At 36.2% G+C, this 17,958-nt stretch overlaps 3 protein-coding genes across 3 annotated transcripts; 2 read left to right on the forward strand and 1 right to left on the reverse strand.

Moving 5' to 3' along the window:
• Positions 1 to 4,674: 4,674 nt before the first annotated feature.
• LOC136231871 (non-specific phospholipase C1) lies at positions 4,675 to 7,296 on the forward strand. Its single transcript, XM_066020848.1, has 3 exons — positions 4,675 to 6,005; positions 6,632 to 6,808; positions 6,879 to 7,296. Exons 1-3 carry the CDS (start codon positions 4,898 to 4,900, stop codon positions 7,187 to 7,189), a joined length of 1,596 nt encoding a protein of 531 aa, XP_065876920.1. The 5' UTR covers positions 4,675 to 4,897; the 3' UTR covers positions 7,190 to 7,296.
• A 610-nt stretch (positions 7,297 to 7,906) lies between these two features.
• On the forward strand, positions 7,907 to 9,530 carry LOC136231872 (ammonium transporter 1 member 3-like). Its single transcript, XM_066020849.1, has one exon. The coding sequence runs from the start codon at positions 7,983 to 7,985 to the stop codon at positions 9,381 to 9,383; it is 1,401 nt and encodes a 466-aa protein (XP_065876921.1). The 5' UTR covers positions 7,907 to 7,982; the 3' UTR covers positions 9,384 to 9,530.
• A 106-nt stretch (positions 9,531 to 9,636) lies between these two features.
• LOC136231873 (E3 ubiquitin-protein ligase AIRP2) lies at positions 9,637 to 11,687 on the reverse strand. Its single transcript, XM_066020850.1, has 5 exons — positions 11,402 to 11,687; positions 10,730 to 10,880; positions 10,493 to 10,559; positions 10,168 to 10,402; positions 9,637 to 9,938 (listed from the first exon to the last, which is right to left on the reverse strand). Exons 1-5 carry the CDS (start codon positions 11,467 to 11,469, stop codon positions 9,728 to 9,730), a joined length of 732 nt encoding a protein of 243 aa, XP_065876922.1. The 5' UTR covers positions 11,470 to 11,687; the 3' UTR covers positions 9,637 to 9,727.
• Between the last annotated feature and the right edge of the window lie 6,271 nt (positions 11,688 to 17,958).

Below are 17,958 nucleotides of genomic sequence, written 5' to 3' on the forward strand. Positions count from 1 at the left end.
TCTAGTTTTTAATTGGGTTCTAAATTTTATTAAAATACGGTATACATGCCATTTTTATTATTCTTTGTAAATTTTAGAATAGTTTAAAATTCTATTGTAATTCAAAGAGGAAAAGAAACCTAGAACAAAGCTCATGCCCAAATTAAGGAGATGCAGCACGAAGATTTTCTTATTATAAAAGTGTTAGTTTACTTTTCAATAGAATGTACTAGAATACCCATGTATAGTCAATTATGTATTTTGTTTAGCATATCCATTTCACTCTGTTATATCCATAGGCTAGATAAGTCGTAATTAATCAATTAACTTGATAATTAATCCCAAAATATTAAGCCATTAAATGTTTTCTACAATTGTACCTTATCAAGGTGTCGATCATTTAAATGTGGGTCATGCCAAAGCCATGTACCTTATAGAGGTCTCGGCCCACTAATAGTAGCATACATTAACATGGGTTATTTTAAAACGGGACATTAACTCATTTATTGGGAGAAAAAAAAACCATTTATTAATCAAACCTCTTTTTCTTACATGTAGATAATCAAACTGTAATTAATAATGACACAATAACTGAACAGCAAATAAGAGTTTAATGGGCTTGGAGCCCAAGAGATTAAATTCTAAAAGAAAAGAATTGGGATGCTCTTTGTAATGAGTTGGACCGTTGTCAATTAGAAGATCCACTAAAAGAAAAGCGAAAGATGGATATGGACCGGACCCATACCATGTAATGCAATGTAATAGAGATCAACCTCTCTGTTCCAACCTCGTGGGTATTGGATATCGGAAGTGGGTCTCTGTTCCAACCTCGTGGGTATTGGATATCGGAAGTGGGTCACATTTGCTCAAATGTGACAGGACTTATGAATATGAGAATATTCGCATAAGGTGAAGTAGACCTTAGAGTTGGTAACGGTGCACAGGTTGTAGCCTTAGAGGCAGGAGAGTTCCATCTCGAAATGCCAACATGATTGATCCTAGTCCTAAAGAACTGCTTCTATGTTCCCGTTATGAGTAGGAACGTAATTTCTATATCTTGCTTGGACAATGATAGTTTCGATTTTGCTATTTCGAATAGAAGTCTAACTATCCGTCGTGGAGACGTATTTTATGGTGTTGCACCATTAAACAATGGCCTATATGTTCTAGACTTGAGTAGCAATAGCTACTTCTATAACATAAACACCAAGTTAGTCAAGCCCAAAGAGCTTAACTCAACTCATTTCTAGCATTGTAGGTTAGGACATGTAAATGAGAAAATAATCTCTAAGTTACATGGACTTAGATTCCTAGGGTCATTTGATTTGGAATCATATGACACATGTAAACCCGGCCTTAGAGGAAAAATGACTAAGAGTCCTTTCAATAAGCAAGTTGAAAGGACCAAAGACTTACTGGAGATGATACACATGGATATATGCGGTCCATTAAGTACCTTAGCCATAGGTGGTTATAGCTACTTCGTCACTTTTACTTATGACTTCAGTAGATATGACTATGTCTATTTGATGACGCATAAGTCAGAAACCTTAGAGAGGTTTAAGGACTATAAAAGTGAATTAAAGAACCAACTTGGGCAAAAGTATAATGGTTATCCGATCGCATTGGGCTGGTGAGTACTTAATCCAAGAGTTCAATTTTTATCTTAGCCTTTTTATCATGTTTTTAGGCTAATTCGATTTTGTTATTTCGAATAAAAGTCTAATTACCATCGTGGAGACGTTATTCATAGTGTGGCACCATTAAACAATGGTCTATATGTCATAGACTTGAGTAGCAACAACTACTTCTATAACATAAACACCAAGTTAGTCAAGCCCAAAGAGCTTAACTCAATTTATACACCTATTTACGCCTAGTGGAATGTAAATTTACCGAAACAAGAAATTACAGACTCAACCCGGATGAAAATAGAACACAACAGAATTATATAATTCTGCAGTAGTGGCTGATCGGCCACCACTATAAAATTACAGAATTCTGCTTCCTCGATGGCATCTGCTTTTTTTAGTTTAGCAATTTCTTCCTCTAGGGCTTTTTGCCTCTCAGGTCTGTGGTTTCGCCTCTTCTGGGGCTACAGGCGTTGCATCATCCGCCATATTCAGTTTGTGAGTGATTACGTCTAGGCTTACTCTTGTTAACACTTCATTCTTCCAGGCGAAAGTACTTTCACACTCTACCAGGGCCTTTGTGATATCTTCTTTTATTTCTGATTTGAACCCTTTAGCAATTTTCACCTTCTTTCCTTCAGCAATAAGGTACATCTCTGTGTCTCCTAACATCGTGGTGATAGGCTCCTCATCTTCTCCTTCATCATCCTTGGCCCGTGGGCGGATGCATAACAAGGTTGAATACATCTCTTGTGCCATTTTCTGACTTCATCTGATCATGACTCCTCCTTTACTTGTGGGGACATACATCGTCAGGTGGCGGATAGAGATCAGAGCTGCGGCTTCAGAGAGGAACGGTCTTCCCAAAATAACATTGTATGTTAATTGCTTGTCTATGATGGAGAATTCTAGATCTCCATTCCAGGCTTGGTCGTCATCTGCAATCTCACACTCTAATGTTATTTGCCTTTTGGTCTAAATTGTGTGCCCTGTTACTCCAAGGATGTCCACAATTGTTGTTTCTACCTGTATGGGATCTACTTTCAGCTTGGCAAATGCCCCTCTGGTGATCACGTTGTATGAACCGCCAGTATCTATCATGACTCTCTTCATCTCTCAGCCTTCAATTGTCATCGTTATCACCAAGGCATCTGCATGAGGGCCAATTGTTGGGCCTGCTTCCGCAAAAGGGTGTTTGAGGGCTGTCTTGTCTAAGACAGACGTTTTAGCTTTCTTTGTTGGTGGTTGATATCCAGGTCCGTCAACAATGACGTTGATAACCTTTTTTACTTCTTTTTGGGTTCCGTCTTTTGTTTGTCACCATCTTTGTCTTTATCATCTTGGATGAACTTGTCAAGTTTGCCTCTTTCAATCAACCTATCTATCTCTTTCGCCAGCTCCCAGCATGCCTCAGTGTCGTGGCCATTTCTTCTGTGGAACTGACAGTATGCTTTGGCGTTTCTTCTGAAATTCACATGCTCCCCCCACCCCTTTTGGTTTGGGATATGTAATGTCCCGCTTGTATTTGATTTTTTCCAGTCATAAGAGGATTTCTTGCTTAGGAGTGTTCAATGTGGTGTATGTTGGTTTTACTCTTGAATTTCTCATGCCTCTGGATGGCAGGTCAACAACTTTGTCTTTTTCTTTCCTTTTGGATTCACCTCTTTCTTTCTTTTCTAGCGAATTCGGAATTCTATTGATGTCATCTATCTTAATGAACCTTTTACATCTTTCCATCAATTCTACAAGGCTTTGAGGCTTGTGTATCACTAGTTTTTCTTTTAATCTTGCACATCTGGTATTCTTTATTACTGCTTCTACAGTTGTATTGACATCAACATTAGTGATCTTGATGCACAACTTGTTGAATTTTTCTATGTACTCCCTGAGAGATTCGCCTTCCCTCTATTTAAGCTCATACAGTCTTCGACTAGATACGACAGGTGGGATACTTCCTACGAATTTTGCACAAAACTCTCGACTCAGTTGTTCCCAGATGTCGATGGATTTAGTAGCGAGTGATTGGAACCAGTCGTATATTGATCACTTCGGGGTGGTTGAGAACATTCTACAAAGGATTCCTTCGTTGGCAGCATAAATATTCATCAACTCTCTATACTGCCTTGTGTGGGTCTTAGGATTGTCTTCCCTTTTGTAATGGGGTAGGTTGGGAGCTTTAAACAGCCTATCCGGCTCGTAGCCTAGGATCCGCGCTGTGAAAGGCGAATTCCTATTGACTTGTTCACAAAAAGATGGTGGTGAGAATTCATGTGTCGATTGTTCCATCTTCTGGGAGGGTATTGCGGCCAATGAAAGTTCTGTTATTTTTAGTAGAGGGTGGAACAGAGGCTCCTCTAGTGGAAGGGGTTGGTCCTTCCAATGTCATTATGCTCGTGGTAAAAACTCTATTAATCTTAGAGCTCCACGCTCACCGCACCAATTGATATCTCGCAGAATTTCCTTTCACCGGAATGCCTCTTAAATACCACCATTTTCTAGAAAAACAGTGATATGGCAGCGCAGGCGTATCTGTCTTGGCTGGCGGATCTGTATCCTTGCGTCATGTCGGATCCTTGTTGGCGTATCCCTAAGATAGCGGATATAGTCCCTGTGTTGTGGTTTTATTCCATTAGGTCATTGTATCCATTGACTCTTTGGGTTTCGCCCTAAGGATAATTTCTAGATGTTATCAGGAAACTACCCTAACACCTTATATATAGAAGATGATGTCACACAACAAGGTACACACAACTCCCCAATTCATGCTGAATTACTATGTACTCGTCTTTTTACACTCTATTAAGTTTAGCATTAGAGCGTGATCATTTTTTTCCTATTTTACCACAGACACAACGTAAATTCTAATTGACGTCACAACATTATAGTCAGGTTTATTCGTATCACATGCATTAAAGTTAAATATAAAGTTTTTCATAAACTATTGGAGTAATTTGAAAATGATTAGAAATTCAACCTTATAATGTGATGAATTATCATTATGGTATGAAGGTATCCGTCATGTTCAATGAGGTTAGAAGTTAAAATCTGAAATTAAAGAAAAGTCCAACTGGGTTGTTGAGTGCGAACCAACAAGGCAACCCCAAGTCTGTTTTTTCATTTCATGTCACATTAGATCAATTTCAACCTTAACTTTAAAGTAAATCATAATTTTATTCTATGCTCTTTTAAAGTATAAACCTTTTTCTTGGTATTTTTCTGTCTTAAATACTTCTTCGTATTTGTTTCTCTCACCTTTCCACCGGAATTTCTTCTCTCGCCCACCGGAAATGGCTTGCGGCCGGCTTTTCCTCACCTTTTTGTTGTTTCTCTACTTAATTGTTTCTTCCCACTCTCTGAACTTCGAAAATTTGCACAGAAAACACAAAACCAAAATCCAAGGACCCATTAAAACCCTTGTAGTTCTAGTCATGGAGAATCGCTCTTTTGACCATGTTCTTGGCTGGCTCAAGTCTACCCGACCCGATATCGATGGTCTCACCGGAAAAGAATCTAACAAGGTCTCTGTTTCCGATCCTGACTCCCCTGAAGTCTTCGTCACCGACGATGCTTTATTCGTTGACTGGGATCCTGGCCACTCGTTTCAAGCGATCCGAGAACAGATATTCGGGTCGAACGAAACCGTAGGTAAGCAGCCTTTGATGAACGGGTTCGCTCAGCAAGCAGAGAGAATGGAAGAAAACAAGTCGAGAACTGTCATGAGCGGGTTCAAACCGGGTCGGGTACCGGTTTACACAGCGTTAGTTAACGAATTTGCTGTTTTCGACCGGTGGTTCGCGTCGGTGCCGGCGTCAACTCAGCCGAACCGATTCTACATCCACTCGGCGACATCGCACGGAGCTATGAGCAACGTAAGGAAAGATCTAATTCATGGATTTCCGCAGAAAACGATATTCGACTCCCTAGACGAAAATGGCCTTACATTTGGAATTTATTACCAAAATATCCCCGCCACGCTTTTCTACAAGTCTCTCAGAAAATTGAAGCACGTACTGAAATTCCACAAGTATGAATTGAAGTTCAAACGGCATGCGAGGTTAGGGCAATTGCCGAATTATGTGGTGGTGGAACAGCGATATTTCGACGTCGACCTTTCTCCGGCAAACGACGACCACCCGTCGCATGACGTGGCGCGTGGACAGAAGTTTGTGAAGGAAGTGTATGAGACTCTGAGAGCGAGTCCGCAGTGGAAAGAAATGGCGATTTTGATTACTTATGATGAGCATGGCGGGTTTTATGATCACGTGGCTACACCTGTTACTGGCGTGCCGAATCCGGATGGAATTATCGGGCCTGACCCGTATTATTTCCGGTTCGACAGGTTGGGTGTTAGGGTTCCTACCCTCTTGGTTTCACCTTGGATTGAGAAGAGGACTGGTGAGTTTCTGCAAATATTTGCTCACTCTTTTCTTTCTTCTCTATTATGCCTAGAATCGGATATAAATGTAACAAAAAATTATAATTGTGTTAAATAATTAGTAGTAGGCCAAATTATCTCTGCTAAAAATGCACAAACAGTTCAGCTCCCCAACAGTGCCTCGGAATGTCACCCTGTTGGATTATATCTTAGATTTTAGGTGTAACTAGGGGTGTTAACGGAGTCAAACCGAAAACATCTCTCCCTAGGCTTGGTGTGATTGTGTATGGATGATAGCTGGTAATGCTATTAGTGGGATGAAAATTTGAGAGAGAACTCGGGGAGATAGAAGTAGCTTAATCTTTAGAATTTGCATTTTGAACTTTGAATTCTTAAATTTTGGACTAGCCAAAGCCCGGAAGCAACCGCCATTAAGTGATTTGTTTTGGATGGACCTTATGAATGGATACATGAAAAACAATAGAGTAAATTAGGCTCAGGCTCGGTTTGTTAATGTCCCGAGCTGCTAGATACCTGGCTCGTTAACACCCCTTGTGGTGAAAGTTGAATACTTGGGAACTTAGTCCTTAAACTTTGTGTATTTGGTTTTACCAAGGTTAAGTTGATGGTTACTTATTTGGTGCAGTTATCCACAAGGCTGTTGGACCAACACCATATTCACAATTCGAGCACTCATCTGTTCCTGCAACTGTAAAGAAGCTTTTCAACCTCAACTCCAACTTCCTAACAAAAAGAGACTCATGGGCTGCTACTTTCGAGAATTACTTTTACATTCGCGACAATCCACGCGATGATTGTCCAGGTCTGCATAATCTGTTGTTTATCATCTGCATTTTGTTAAAGTTTCTTATTGGTGTAAAATGTGGGTACAGAAACTCTGCCAGAAGTAGAGATGTCATTGAGGCCAAGAGGAGCAGATGAGGATGCGAGGCTATCGGAGTTTCAAGTTGAAATGATCCAGCTAGCGTCACAGCTGAACGGGGATTATGTGTTGAATAGTTATCCAGATATGGGGAAAAGCATGAAAGTGGGGGAAGCAAACAGATATGCTGAGGATTCAGTAAAGAGGTTCTTAGAAGCTGGAAGGGCTGCTCTTAGAGCTGGAGCTAATGAATCTGCAATTGTTACAACGAGACCTTCCCTTACGAGCAGGATCCATGATAACTTAGTAAAAGCTTATTAGTGATAGTTTGTATACAATTGAATATACAATATAGGAATACTAGAAGTGTAAATGTTTAGAACTAGTGATTGTAATAGATGTTGTTTATGCAAAATCCGCTTATTTCAGTCTGAATCTTGAGCAAATATTCAGTGAGGACACAAAGAAATCTTGCATAAACGACGGCGTTTTACCCAATCCATTATGTGCAAGTCACTGAAGTAAAACGCACTGCCAGTCAAGTCAATGACCCTACCAGAAACAATACGAGTTGAGTAGTGAGCACAACCACCATTCGTAGTGTTTCGTACAATCATAATAATAGTGTCAATTGTATTATCACAATGGCCATCCTAATGTTCAGTTATTGATATGGAAATCCTTAGAAAATCCAATATGCCTCTGTTGATTTTTGTTGCTGATTAAAATACAAATTGGCCTATAGATCCAAATCTTTTTATTTTTTTTGGAAAGTGCAAATTACTCCAAATGTACCAATTTAATAAAATTTTACTCCTATGATTTAATTGTCATATCATTCCTTTTAAATAAGTTTTTGAGATATTGTTTTTAATAGTTACTTGGTTGGAGTAATGGAGAGAGAGAGAGAGAGAGAGAGAGACGAGGGCGTTTAAGTGATTGAAGTAAAACGCAGTGGCTGGCAGTCCAAGTCCACAAGTTGAGGAATGACCCTACCAAGAAAAAACAAAAAAGTCTGAGAAGTGAGCACAACCACTTCAACAATTTAAAATTAATAGTTGCTGAAGCACCAAAATATCAACAATAACCAATCTCTTCTCCAACCAAGCAAGTGATGGACATGGAGGTTTCATGGGAACAAAGTGTAGCAGACTCTATCAACACAATTTACCTTTTATTCTCAGCTTATTTAGTCTTTATTATGCAACTTGGTTTTGCCATGTTATGTGCTGGTTCTGTTAGGGCCAAAAATGCTATGAATATTATGCTCACTAATGTTGTTGATGCTGTAGTTGGTAGCATCTCTTATTACCTCTTTGGCTTTGCTTTTGCTTTTGGTCTTAGCTCCAATTCTAATCCCTTTATTGGTACTGCTTTCTTTGCTCTCAAAGACATTCCTAATTCTACTTATGATTATACTTTCTTTCTATATCAATGTGCTTTTGCTATAGCTGTTGCTGGAATTACCAGTGGCTCAATAGCTGAAAGAACCCAGTTCAGTGCTTATCTTGTATTCTCTTTTTTCCTTACTGGCTTTGTTTACCCTATTGTCGCTCACTGGGTTTGGTCATCAACTGGCTGGCTCAGTCCGACTTCAACCCACTTATTGTTCGGCTCTGGTGCTATTGACTTTGCTGGGAGTGGTGTCGTTCATTTGGTCGGTGGAATTGCTGGTCTTTGGGGCTCTTTCATTGAAGGACCAAGGATTGGTAGGTTTGATGCATTTGGAAACCCTGTGCCCATGCGCGGCCATAATGCTACTTTAGTCGTGCTCGGTACATTCTTGTTATGGTTTGGTTGGTTTGGTTTTAACCCTGGTTCTTTCCTAAAGATTCTTGTACCCTACCCTAATACAACTAATCAAGGTAACTGGACTGCCATTGGCCGAACCGCCGTCACAACTACTTTGGCTGGTTCCAGTTCCGGAATTGTAACACTGTTCAGCCGGAGATTACTGATAGGCCATTGGGATCCATTAGATGTATGCAATGGAATGCTTGGTGGGTTTGTTGCAATAACATCAGGTTGTGCTGTGGTTGAGCCATGGGCTGCTATCGTGTGTGGGTTCGGCTCGGCCTGGGTCCTGATCGGTCTAAATATTGTAGCCCTGAAATTGAAATTTGATGACCCGTTAGAGGCGACTCAACTTCATGGTGGGTGTGGTGCCTGGGGATTGATATTCACAGGGTTGTTTGCTAAGGAAGAGTTTGTGATTCAGGCTTATAATTCAGGTGAGAGTGTAGTGAGACCATATGGGGTGTTCTTGGGTGGGGGTTGGGGTCTGATTGGGTCTCAAGTAGTTGAGGTTTTAGCTATTGTTTTCTGGGTCAGTATAACTATGGGACCTCTTTTCTTTTTACTTCATAAGCTTAGGCTACTCAGGATATCAGTAGATGAAGAAATTGCAGGCCTTGATATCTCTAGTCATGGAGGCTATGCTTATGTCGCTCATCCGGAAGAAAATCAAACTCAGTTTTACGCCGACTATGTGCGACTGCAAGCTCAGAATCAATGATCATTTCATCGTATCTGCTCTGTAATTATTTCTGTTGTTTCATCAGAACACGGTATGTTTGTAATGTACATTACAAATTCATGAATCTTTTTATTAATCAAAGCATTGGCCACAAACAACAACAACTAAACCAAACAGACCTAAATTTTCGTATAACATAGCCATCTAGTTCGAGCTTTCCATATCGCTAGTTTCCATATAACACAACCATCTAGTTTGAGTTTTCCAAAATCTCTACCTTTGCAAGTAATAATTCACAACCAAAGACATTTACATTTTCTTTCATTTAATATATACAGTCGTCGCTTATAATACAGTTGGAGTCTTGAGTTTCATAAACATCCTCATCTAACATGACAATCATACGGAATAATTACATGATCAGGAATAATAAGAGGCAACTTATCAATGTACATGAAGAGCCTCTTAGAATTCTCTCTAAATATTATGGATAAATCAACAGTATCAGACTTATCTGTATAGATCCAAAGGTCATCGACATCGACTCTTTGTAGACTATCTCGACAGAAAGGACAAGATTGAGACCGTGTGTTCCTGTAATGAATACCAAGATCACACATTCTCAGATTCCAATCATAGTCAATACAGGGGAAAAAGATGTCTATTTAATCATATTTAGAGAAATCTGATGGTTCTTTCTTTTCTGTGATGGTTCTTAATCACATTCTCAGATTGGAATCATTGTCAATAAGATGCTAAAACATGCTTATAATGTTCATTTTCTAGATAGGTAAAGAATACAGAGGAAGCAGACAAAGCTTACCAATCTTGATAGCACTTCAAACACAAAGAATGGCAGCAATGGGGCAAAACGACCTTGCTGTTATTCTCCATACAAATCCCACACTCCTCTTCTCTTTCTATGTCAACTTCCGAGAGTTTTCCCCTCTCTAACTCATCTTTTCTTCTGTATCTGATATTACACATCTCCTTCTGCTTTTTATCTTCTAAATCGGTAATCCCTCTTTGAAGTTGCAAGAGTGACGGAAATATGACACCTGTCCGAAACCAAAACATTTAAACATAAGATTTCGTCATTTTTGACAAGTTTTCTCCCCAATAAAAGGAAAAGTTAATCTTCAACTCACCATAAAAATCTCTAAGGCTAGCTCTCCTTTCGAATACAGACATGGTTGTCTTTCCATCAGCATAAGTCTGCATGAAAATGATCACATTGTCACACCCAACAAGAAGTTGTAATCTTATAACTACATTGTTGAAGGTGATCAAATGCAAAAAGTATGTAAACAAACAAACAGAGAAAATAACAGATGCAAATGATTAAAAAGAGGACTAAAGAATGCAAGCTTGAAAGAACAAGGCACCTTGTAAATTAGAATTCTAAGCAAACCAAGTGCACCAGCAAGGTGACAATCTGTCCATTGAACAAGAAAAAGAAAAAATTGAGCGGCTGGACTATATGATAGTCTCATCTGAAGACGAGCTCCATCAGTTTCGCTTGGATAATCTAAAGCCCTGCATATAGAAACAGAGTCAAAATATATCCAGCAATTTCATATCATAGTCATATGTTGAATAGACCACACTTTGACTAGTATCCACAATTTCTTCTTTCAGTGAATAAGCGCAGCAATTGTCATGTTTAGTCTAATTAAAATCAGTATAATTATGAACAAAAGCTTTATTCGACAATCATTTTGAAGAACCCAGGTTTGAATAATGATTGGCATAGAAAGAAGAAGATTTTAGCCTAAAGGTTAAAACTGCTATATAGGTGAAGCAATTCAAGTTTATTGATGTTGATAATTCCTAAGCTAGAGGATGAGCTTTGATAGATAATGACCAGTAACATGAAATTGGTGCATTGTGGATGAACCTAGTTCCGATGATGACCCAAAAAAAAACAGAAAAAAAATCGAGTTGATCGATCAAAAATTCATATGGAAAAAACCCAAATGTGTTGAATTGTGCGGAATTAGAAAAATTAAATTAAATTATTAAAGAAGAAAAACAGAGGGAGAAGGAGGAGAAATTACAGAGTATTGGCGTGATGGATATCAGCTTGGAGTGCTTTGAGAGAATCCTTAAAAGACAACTTTCCCATGGCGGATTGAAATTTAGGAGAAAGAAAATCCCATAAAAAAACGAATAATCTTCAGTTTTGAAAGTCGAAAAACGAAAATTCTTGCTATTGAATAGCTCATATATAAAAGAGAGAAAATGGTAAATTTGTCCAAAAAAAAAGAAAAAAAGAAATGTGTAGGTGACAACTCTCTCTCTCTCTCTCTCTCGTCTTAACAAAACCACGGAGCAAACTAAACCACCTCCACGATACTGTCAGTTTCTCTAGACAGGTTTTTTTCGCTTCCCTTAATTACATATTTACCCTTCTCCTCTTCTTTATCTTTCCCACACTTCTATATTACGTCATTATACAATAAGATAGACAAAGGATAAAGATTAAAGGGAATATATTTACATTACATCTATAGAATCGTTCAATGAATTCAGATTAAAAAACAAAAAGACTTAATACATCATCACTGTGGTAGATTTGAGAAATAATTCATCACAATATCTTCAATATCTTCTCGATCATGAATCTAGTCATCTACACATGTTATTAAAGGATTTGCGATATAAATCTACAAAGTTATGGATCGCAAAGAAGACATTAAAGTTAAGCAATTAGATTATGTTCTAAAATATTAAGGGTATGATTGTGAATAGCTTTTAACATAATCAAAATTCTACATCAACGTATTAAGTGAAAAAATTAAGTCAAATTTTTTAATTTATTAACTTAAATGAATAATAACTTAATTAATTCTTAGCATTTGCTTTAGGATGAACATTATTTTTACACACATCTTTAGGGAAGGGAATCGCGTTGCTGATGCTTTGGCAAAATTTGGAGTCTCTTCCTCTGTGATCAATTGGTGGCCTTCAGCTCCTGCTTTGTGTCACAGGTTTATCAATGATGACATCTGTAATATTTTTCATTTACGTTTGTCTTGATCTTTCCTAAACTTTTATTCTTCCCCCTTTTTCTTATTTGTTCTCCTTTCTCTTCTCTTGTTCAAACACTCATCTTTTCCTTTTTTAATATATGACGAGTTTGACAGTTCTTGGGCCATAGGTGCTCTACTCGCTCAAGTTCTGTCTCGTCCTAATTTCTATCAAATAAAAAAAAAACTTAATTGAATAAATTAAGACCCTGTTTTTTTTTTTGAGTAAATTAAGACTCTGTTCTTTATTGTTTAATTTCAGTAACATTCAGTTCAGTTCATTTCAGTATTCAGTTTCATCATTCAATAATTTATCATTATTTATTATAATTATAATTATTTATATATAATTTATTATTATTATTATTTATGTATGATTTACAGTAAAACCTCTATATATGAATACTCTATATAAGAATAACCTCTATTTTATTATAAAAAAACTTGGTCCCAACTTGGGCCAGTTATAAATAGGAATAACCTCCCAAACGTTATTTGTTATAGACTTTTCAAGTCCCATCTTTAGAAACTATGCCTCTATATAGTAATAATTATATATAATATATATTAATAATTCAAACTAAATAATAAAATATATAAAAAAAACTATTGAAATTATCTATGAGTTCGAAACACAAAATACAACTTGAAATTATAAATATTTGTTAGAATAACCGAATGGTTATTATTCTGTTTTAGGAAATATTGTTGTAGAGTTATTTGTAATTAGTAGGTTGATTTGTTTCCTAGATTAGCTCCTAAAATTACTCCTAGATTAGCTCCTAAAATTACTCTTGTTTCCTAGATTAGCTCCTAAAACAGAATAATAACCATTCGGTTATTCTAACAATATTTAGTATTCTTATTGATGTTTACATTTTTACCATAAAACTCTTCCAATTATTTATATATTGAAAACCTAAACTCTAAATTGAAATTCTAAATATTTAATTTGTTCCATTAATGTCTATTGTCATACATTATATATAAACCATGTATGTCGATGATAATTTTAACAAATTTCAAGTGGTATTATGTGTTGAGAAATTTTATTATACCAAACTTTATTTAGTAATAACCTCCCAATTGTTATACAAATAGTCTGGTCCCAAGTGTATTTCTATATAGAGATTTTACTGTGTTATTATTTATTATTACTATTATTATTATTATTTATCTATAATTTATAATTATCTATAAATTAAATAAAAGTCAAGAAATGGTAGTTTATTAAAGTATACATCGTTTAATAAAAAATGACGCACGTGTAATGTGTAGATGACAAGATTCATGACCGAGGAGACGACTGATCATATTCTGTTAACGTGTGTTTTTTCGCAGGAGGTTTGACGATGAGTTTCTGCTTTGTTTGGGAGGCGTCTGGCTTTGGATGGTGATTTCCAAACACTGATTTTAGAAGCTGGTAAACAGAGGTTTAGTTTACAAATTGCTGAACTTTGGTCTACGGTTATTGTTAGCACTGTGTGGGCTATTTGGTTAGCAATGAACAATCAAACTTTTAAAGACGATAAACCGGTTATATCTTTGGTTCTTTGGCATATTTGGAGCGCTATTCATATCAGGTTCGTGGTTTTACTTGGAATTCTTCTGTGGAATTACAAAATATTGGAGAATTGAGAATTGATAGAATATTTCCTAAGAGACCTCGTATTATTCATGTGGTTTGGCAGTGTCCTCCGGTCGGTTGGATTAAGGTTAATACTGATGTTTCTGTTTTGGATAGTCCGGATGCTGCGGATTGTGGTGGTATTTACCGACCCCAAATGGTACGTTTCTTGATGCTTTTGCTTTTTCGTTTGATGTTTCTTTTGCATTTTTAACCGAGTTGAAGGTTGTCATTCATGCCATTCATACGGCTTTTGACAAGGGTTGGCGTCACCTATGGTTAGAGAGTGACTCGATCTATATGGTTCAGTTGTTGCGTAGTAAGTCGTATATTGTTCTTTGGGTGGTTCGACAGAGTTGGATTGATTGTCTGTCAAAACTTGATTCAATGCAATTTGTCATTTCTCACATTTATCGTGAAGAAAATGCGGTTGCTGATTCTCTTGCATCTGTTGGTCGTATGGTTGATAGTTTACATTGGTGGGATTTAATTCCAGATTTTTGTTGCTCGACTTTTTTGCATGATCTTGAGGGGCGTGGTTTTTATCGCTTCTCTTGACATGGTTTTGTTTTGAGCATTTGTATTTGGTTCTTTGTAACTTTTCTTTGCTCCTTTAATAATATTGGTTCGGGTTTGCTGTGATTTTCAGAGGTGCCAGCATAGCTGGGATGTCTGTTTTTTACGCTTTCTTGTTAACCGGCCTTTAATTAAAAAAAATTATTTCTCAAATTTACCCAATTTATCAATGTTATGGACAAAATTGCACATTTTTAGACGTTAGGGGTAAAATTACTCATGACCCAAAATGTTAGGAGTATTTTTTGCACCTTACCCCGTAATTGTAATAAAAAGTTAAGAGTTTGTATTCATATGAAAATTTGTATTTAATTTCATAGGCTTTAAATTGTATGTAAATTTATGTTTGTATGTAATTTGTATTTTTAATTTAAATTATACTCATTTTTATTTAATTTCATAGGCTTTTATCGAGCCGAGATTTTATTTGATATTCTATTTAGTTTTATCTTTAATAATATATTTATTTATTATTGTTATTATTATTATTATAACCATTATTATTATTATTATAAGCTTATTAATGTCTAATATTATCATTAAAATTATTTTAAAGACTAATATCATCATTATTGTTAAGTTTGGTAGCATTCAGTTAAGTTAAGTTCAGTATTCATTAACATTCAGTTGAGTTCAGCGATAAATAATAGAGCCTAAGTGGCCAACCGAAAACAATTATCAAACATATTTAATCTAAATAAATGTTTAATCAATTAAATTAAGTGTTTTTTTTTTTTTGTTATCAAACATAACCTTAGTGTTAAAGAAAACCGTCGTTTGGACCATCTAGTTACTTGAAATCGAAAATCAGCTCTAATTTGTTTTTCCCGATTAATCATTTTGAGTGCTTTTTGGCCATTTAGCAACACCTAAGTTGCAATCGAAAAAACATTTTTATTATTATTTTGATAATTTTATTTTATTATAAATCACTTTGGAATATTATTGCATGTTTGTTGATAAATTGCAATGTTATCAGAACCGGACCGGACATCAAACCGGATTTATAATCGGGTCACGGGTCACTTAGTCAGATCGGATGGCTCGGATTGGTCAGATCGGATGACGTAATTTTTTTTTTTGGTAGGAACAGGAAAGAAAAAAAACAAGCACCAAAAAACTATCCTGGGATTAGTTTAGGGAAGCTAACCCCAATCCTATCATCTAACAGAAGAGACGAGAGAAAAGGAGGGGGTCCGAAAGGGTAGTAACACCTAACGTCCCCTCATGACCAGCCGCAGCTAACCGATCTGCAACACGGTTCTGCTCTCTAAAAAAGTGAGTGAAATCTAAGGTCTCAAAGGAGGAGCGAAGCCTATTAATAGATCTGGAATGACGTAATTAATATATAAAAAATATATAATTAATTTATTTTTATAAATTATATATAATACAATATATTTCATTAGATAAGTAAATACGAGTACAACATGACAATAGTAAGGATTAAAACCTTACCCATATATAGGCCAAAGCCTAATATATGATCCACAAAGGGAATAGAAAAACTACAAAGAGCAGAAAATACCACAAAGGGAATATAAAGACTACAAAGAGCAAAAAATACCATAAAAGGTACATCTAAAATAAAAGGACAACAAATTTCATACTTCTCTCGAATCCAAATCCACCTGAAAGCAGCTTCAAACCAATCACCATCATCTAATTTCTTCCGACTATTCGGATCTGAGTCCTTTATATTGGTGCAACCCCGTAGATCTACAGATCTACGTATAAGATAAGACGCTTCCGCTTTTGCTAAACCCGGAAAAAGTGTCAATGAAAGAGATATAGCTCAGGGATGCAAAACAAACGGAAAAAATCCAAAGAAAAGTATGAACTTCAACTGAAAAAAAAGAAACAAAATACCAATAAAAGCTAAAAAAGTAGGAATAAAGCCATAGATGGGAGGAAGAAGAAGGAAGATAATCTTCCTTCTTCCTCCTCCAGATCTAGTTCTTTTTGTTACTGATTAAGGTTTAAATCGGAAAATGAGGCCGGATTTGGTTTGAAAAATGGAAGAAAAAGGAAAGATGAAGGAGGTGGAAGAGGGGAGGGGCGGCGAGGGTTTCAGAGAGAGGCTATAATCTTAAGCTGAAAAGATATTGGCCCCATTTATGGTCACGGAGAGTCCTAATCTAAGAACTATGAGAATTTGAAATAAAAGAGTTTCCCACATCGGAAGTTTGAGGAAACCAATCAAAGGCTAGGTAGTATAAATAAAGGCATAACATCATCACAAAGAAATTGACTTAAGTTGATAAACGGGCTAGCACATTTATGCGCGCCACAGTTAACTTTTATAATCAAACTGGGATAAATTAATTATATATTTTGTTGACCGCCGGTTTCCGGTCTGATCCCGGTTCAATCCGGTTTGTTGCAAATGCAACAAACCAGTTCAACTCGGATCGGAGTTCTAACCGTTTTCCGGTTCAACTGGTCGAATCGGTTGGTCCGGTCTGAGTTATATAACATTGATAAATTGTATTAATCTGCTAATAAGTCGTTTAATGGCAGTTCCATCTATCACTTTATTGTGAAAGACCAGATTGGCCCGCTCGACAAAGCTACAGCTAATGGTGACAGAGAACGACCCTGCCATTTCCTCCTTGACATCAATGGTCTTTTTTTCCCACAACATCACAATACTCCTGCACTGCCCTCCGCGTGCTTATCAACCAATAAAAAACATATAAATTTAATTAATCTCTAACTAATCTTTGAAAGCTCTACTCATCTAATTAACGTGCAATATCTTTTACAATTTTGTATGATGTCATAAATCTATTTATGTAGATGTGGTAATATTACATAATTTTACACACACTAAAGTGTAAGTTTATTTTCATTCAATAACCATGGAACTAATGTAATGAAGTAATTATATTTTTGAAAGTTTTATACGATTATATTACTAAATTTTAAGTTACTTGTTTTGTGATTTAATATAATTCATTAAGATATCATCTACTAAATGTATTGTCGTATTGATAAGATTATAGTAGATGGAATCATTATATTACACAAGTTCTTCAATAGATTACTCTATTGAAAGAAAATTGTGTTCTGATAATTGTGACATGTTTTTATGATTAATTTTCAATACGCTACAATGTTTAAGTGAAGATAAATAGTTTCTACTAAAAGAAATTTTTTTTTTTTTTTTTAATAAGTATGAAGAATTTAATATAGTTTGAACAAAATGGAAAAAGAATATAGTTGTAAGAGCTGAGGGTAAATTAGTAAAAGGGGGAGTAGTTTGGGGATAAGGAAGAAAAGAGAGACGCTGACTTTTGTTTTGTTTGGATTATCCAATAATAAAAGAAATATTGGATAAGGAAAGCGTTATCCTAGGAGTATTTAGCATTTCATTAATTAA

The sequence above is a fragment of the Euphorbia lathyris genome, chromosome 6 (genome assembly GCF_963576675.1).
Source record: "Euphorbia lathyris chromosome 6, ddEupLath1.1, whole genome shotgun sequence".
In the NCBI taxonomy this organism is placed as follows: domain Eukaryota; kingdom Viridiplantae; phylum Streptophyta; class Magnoliopsida; order Malpighiales; family Euphorbiaceae; genus Euphorbia; species Euphorbia lathyris.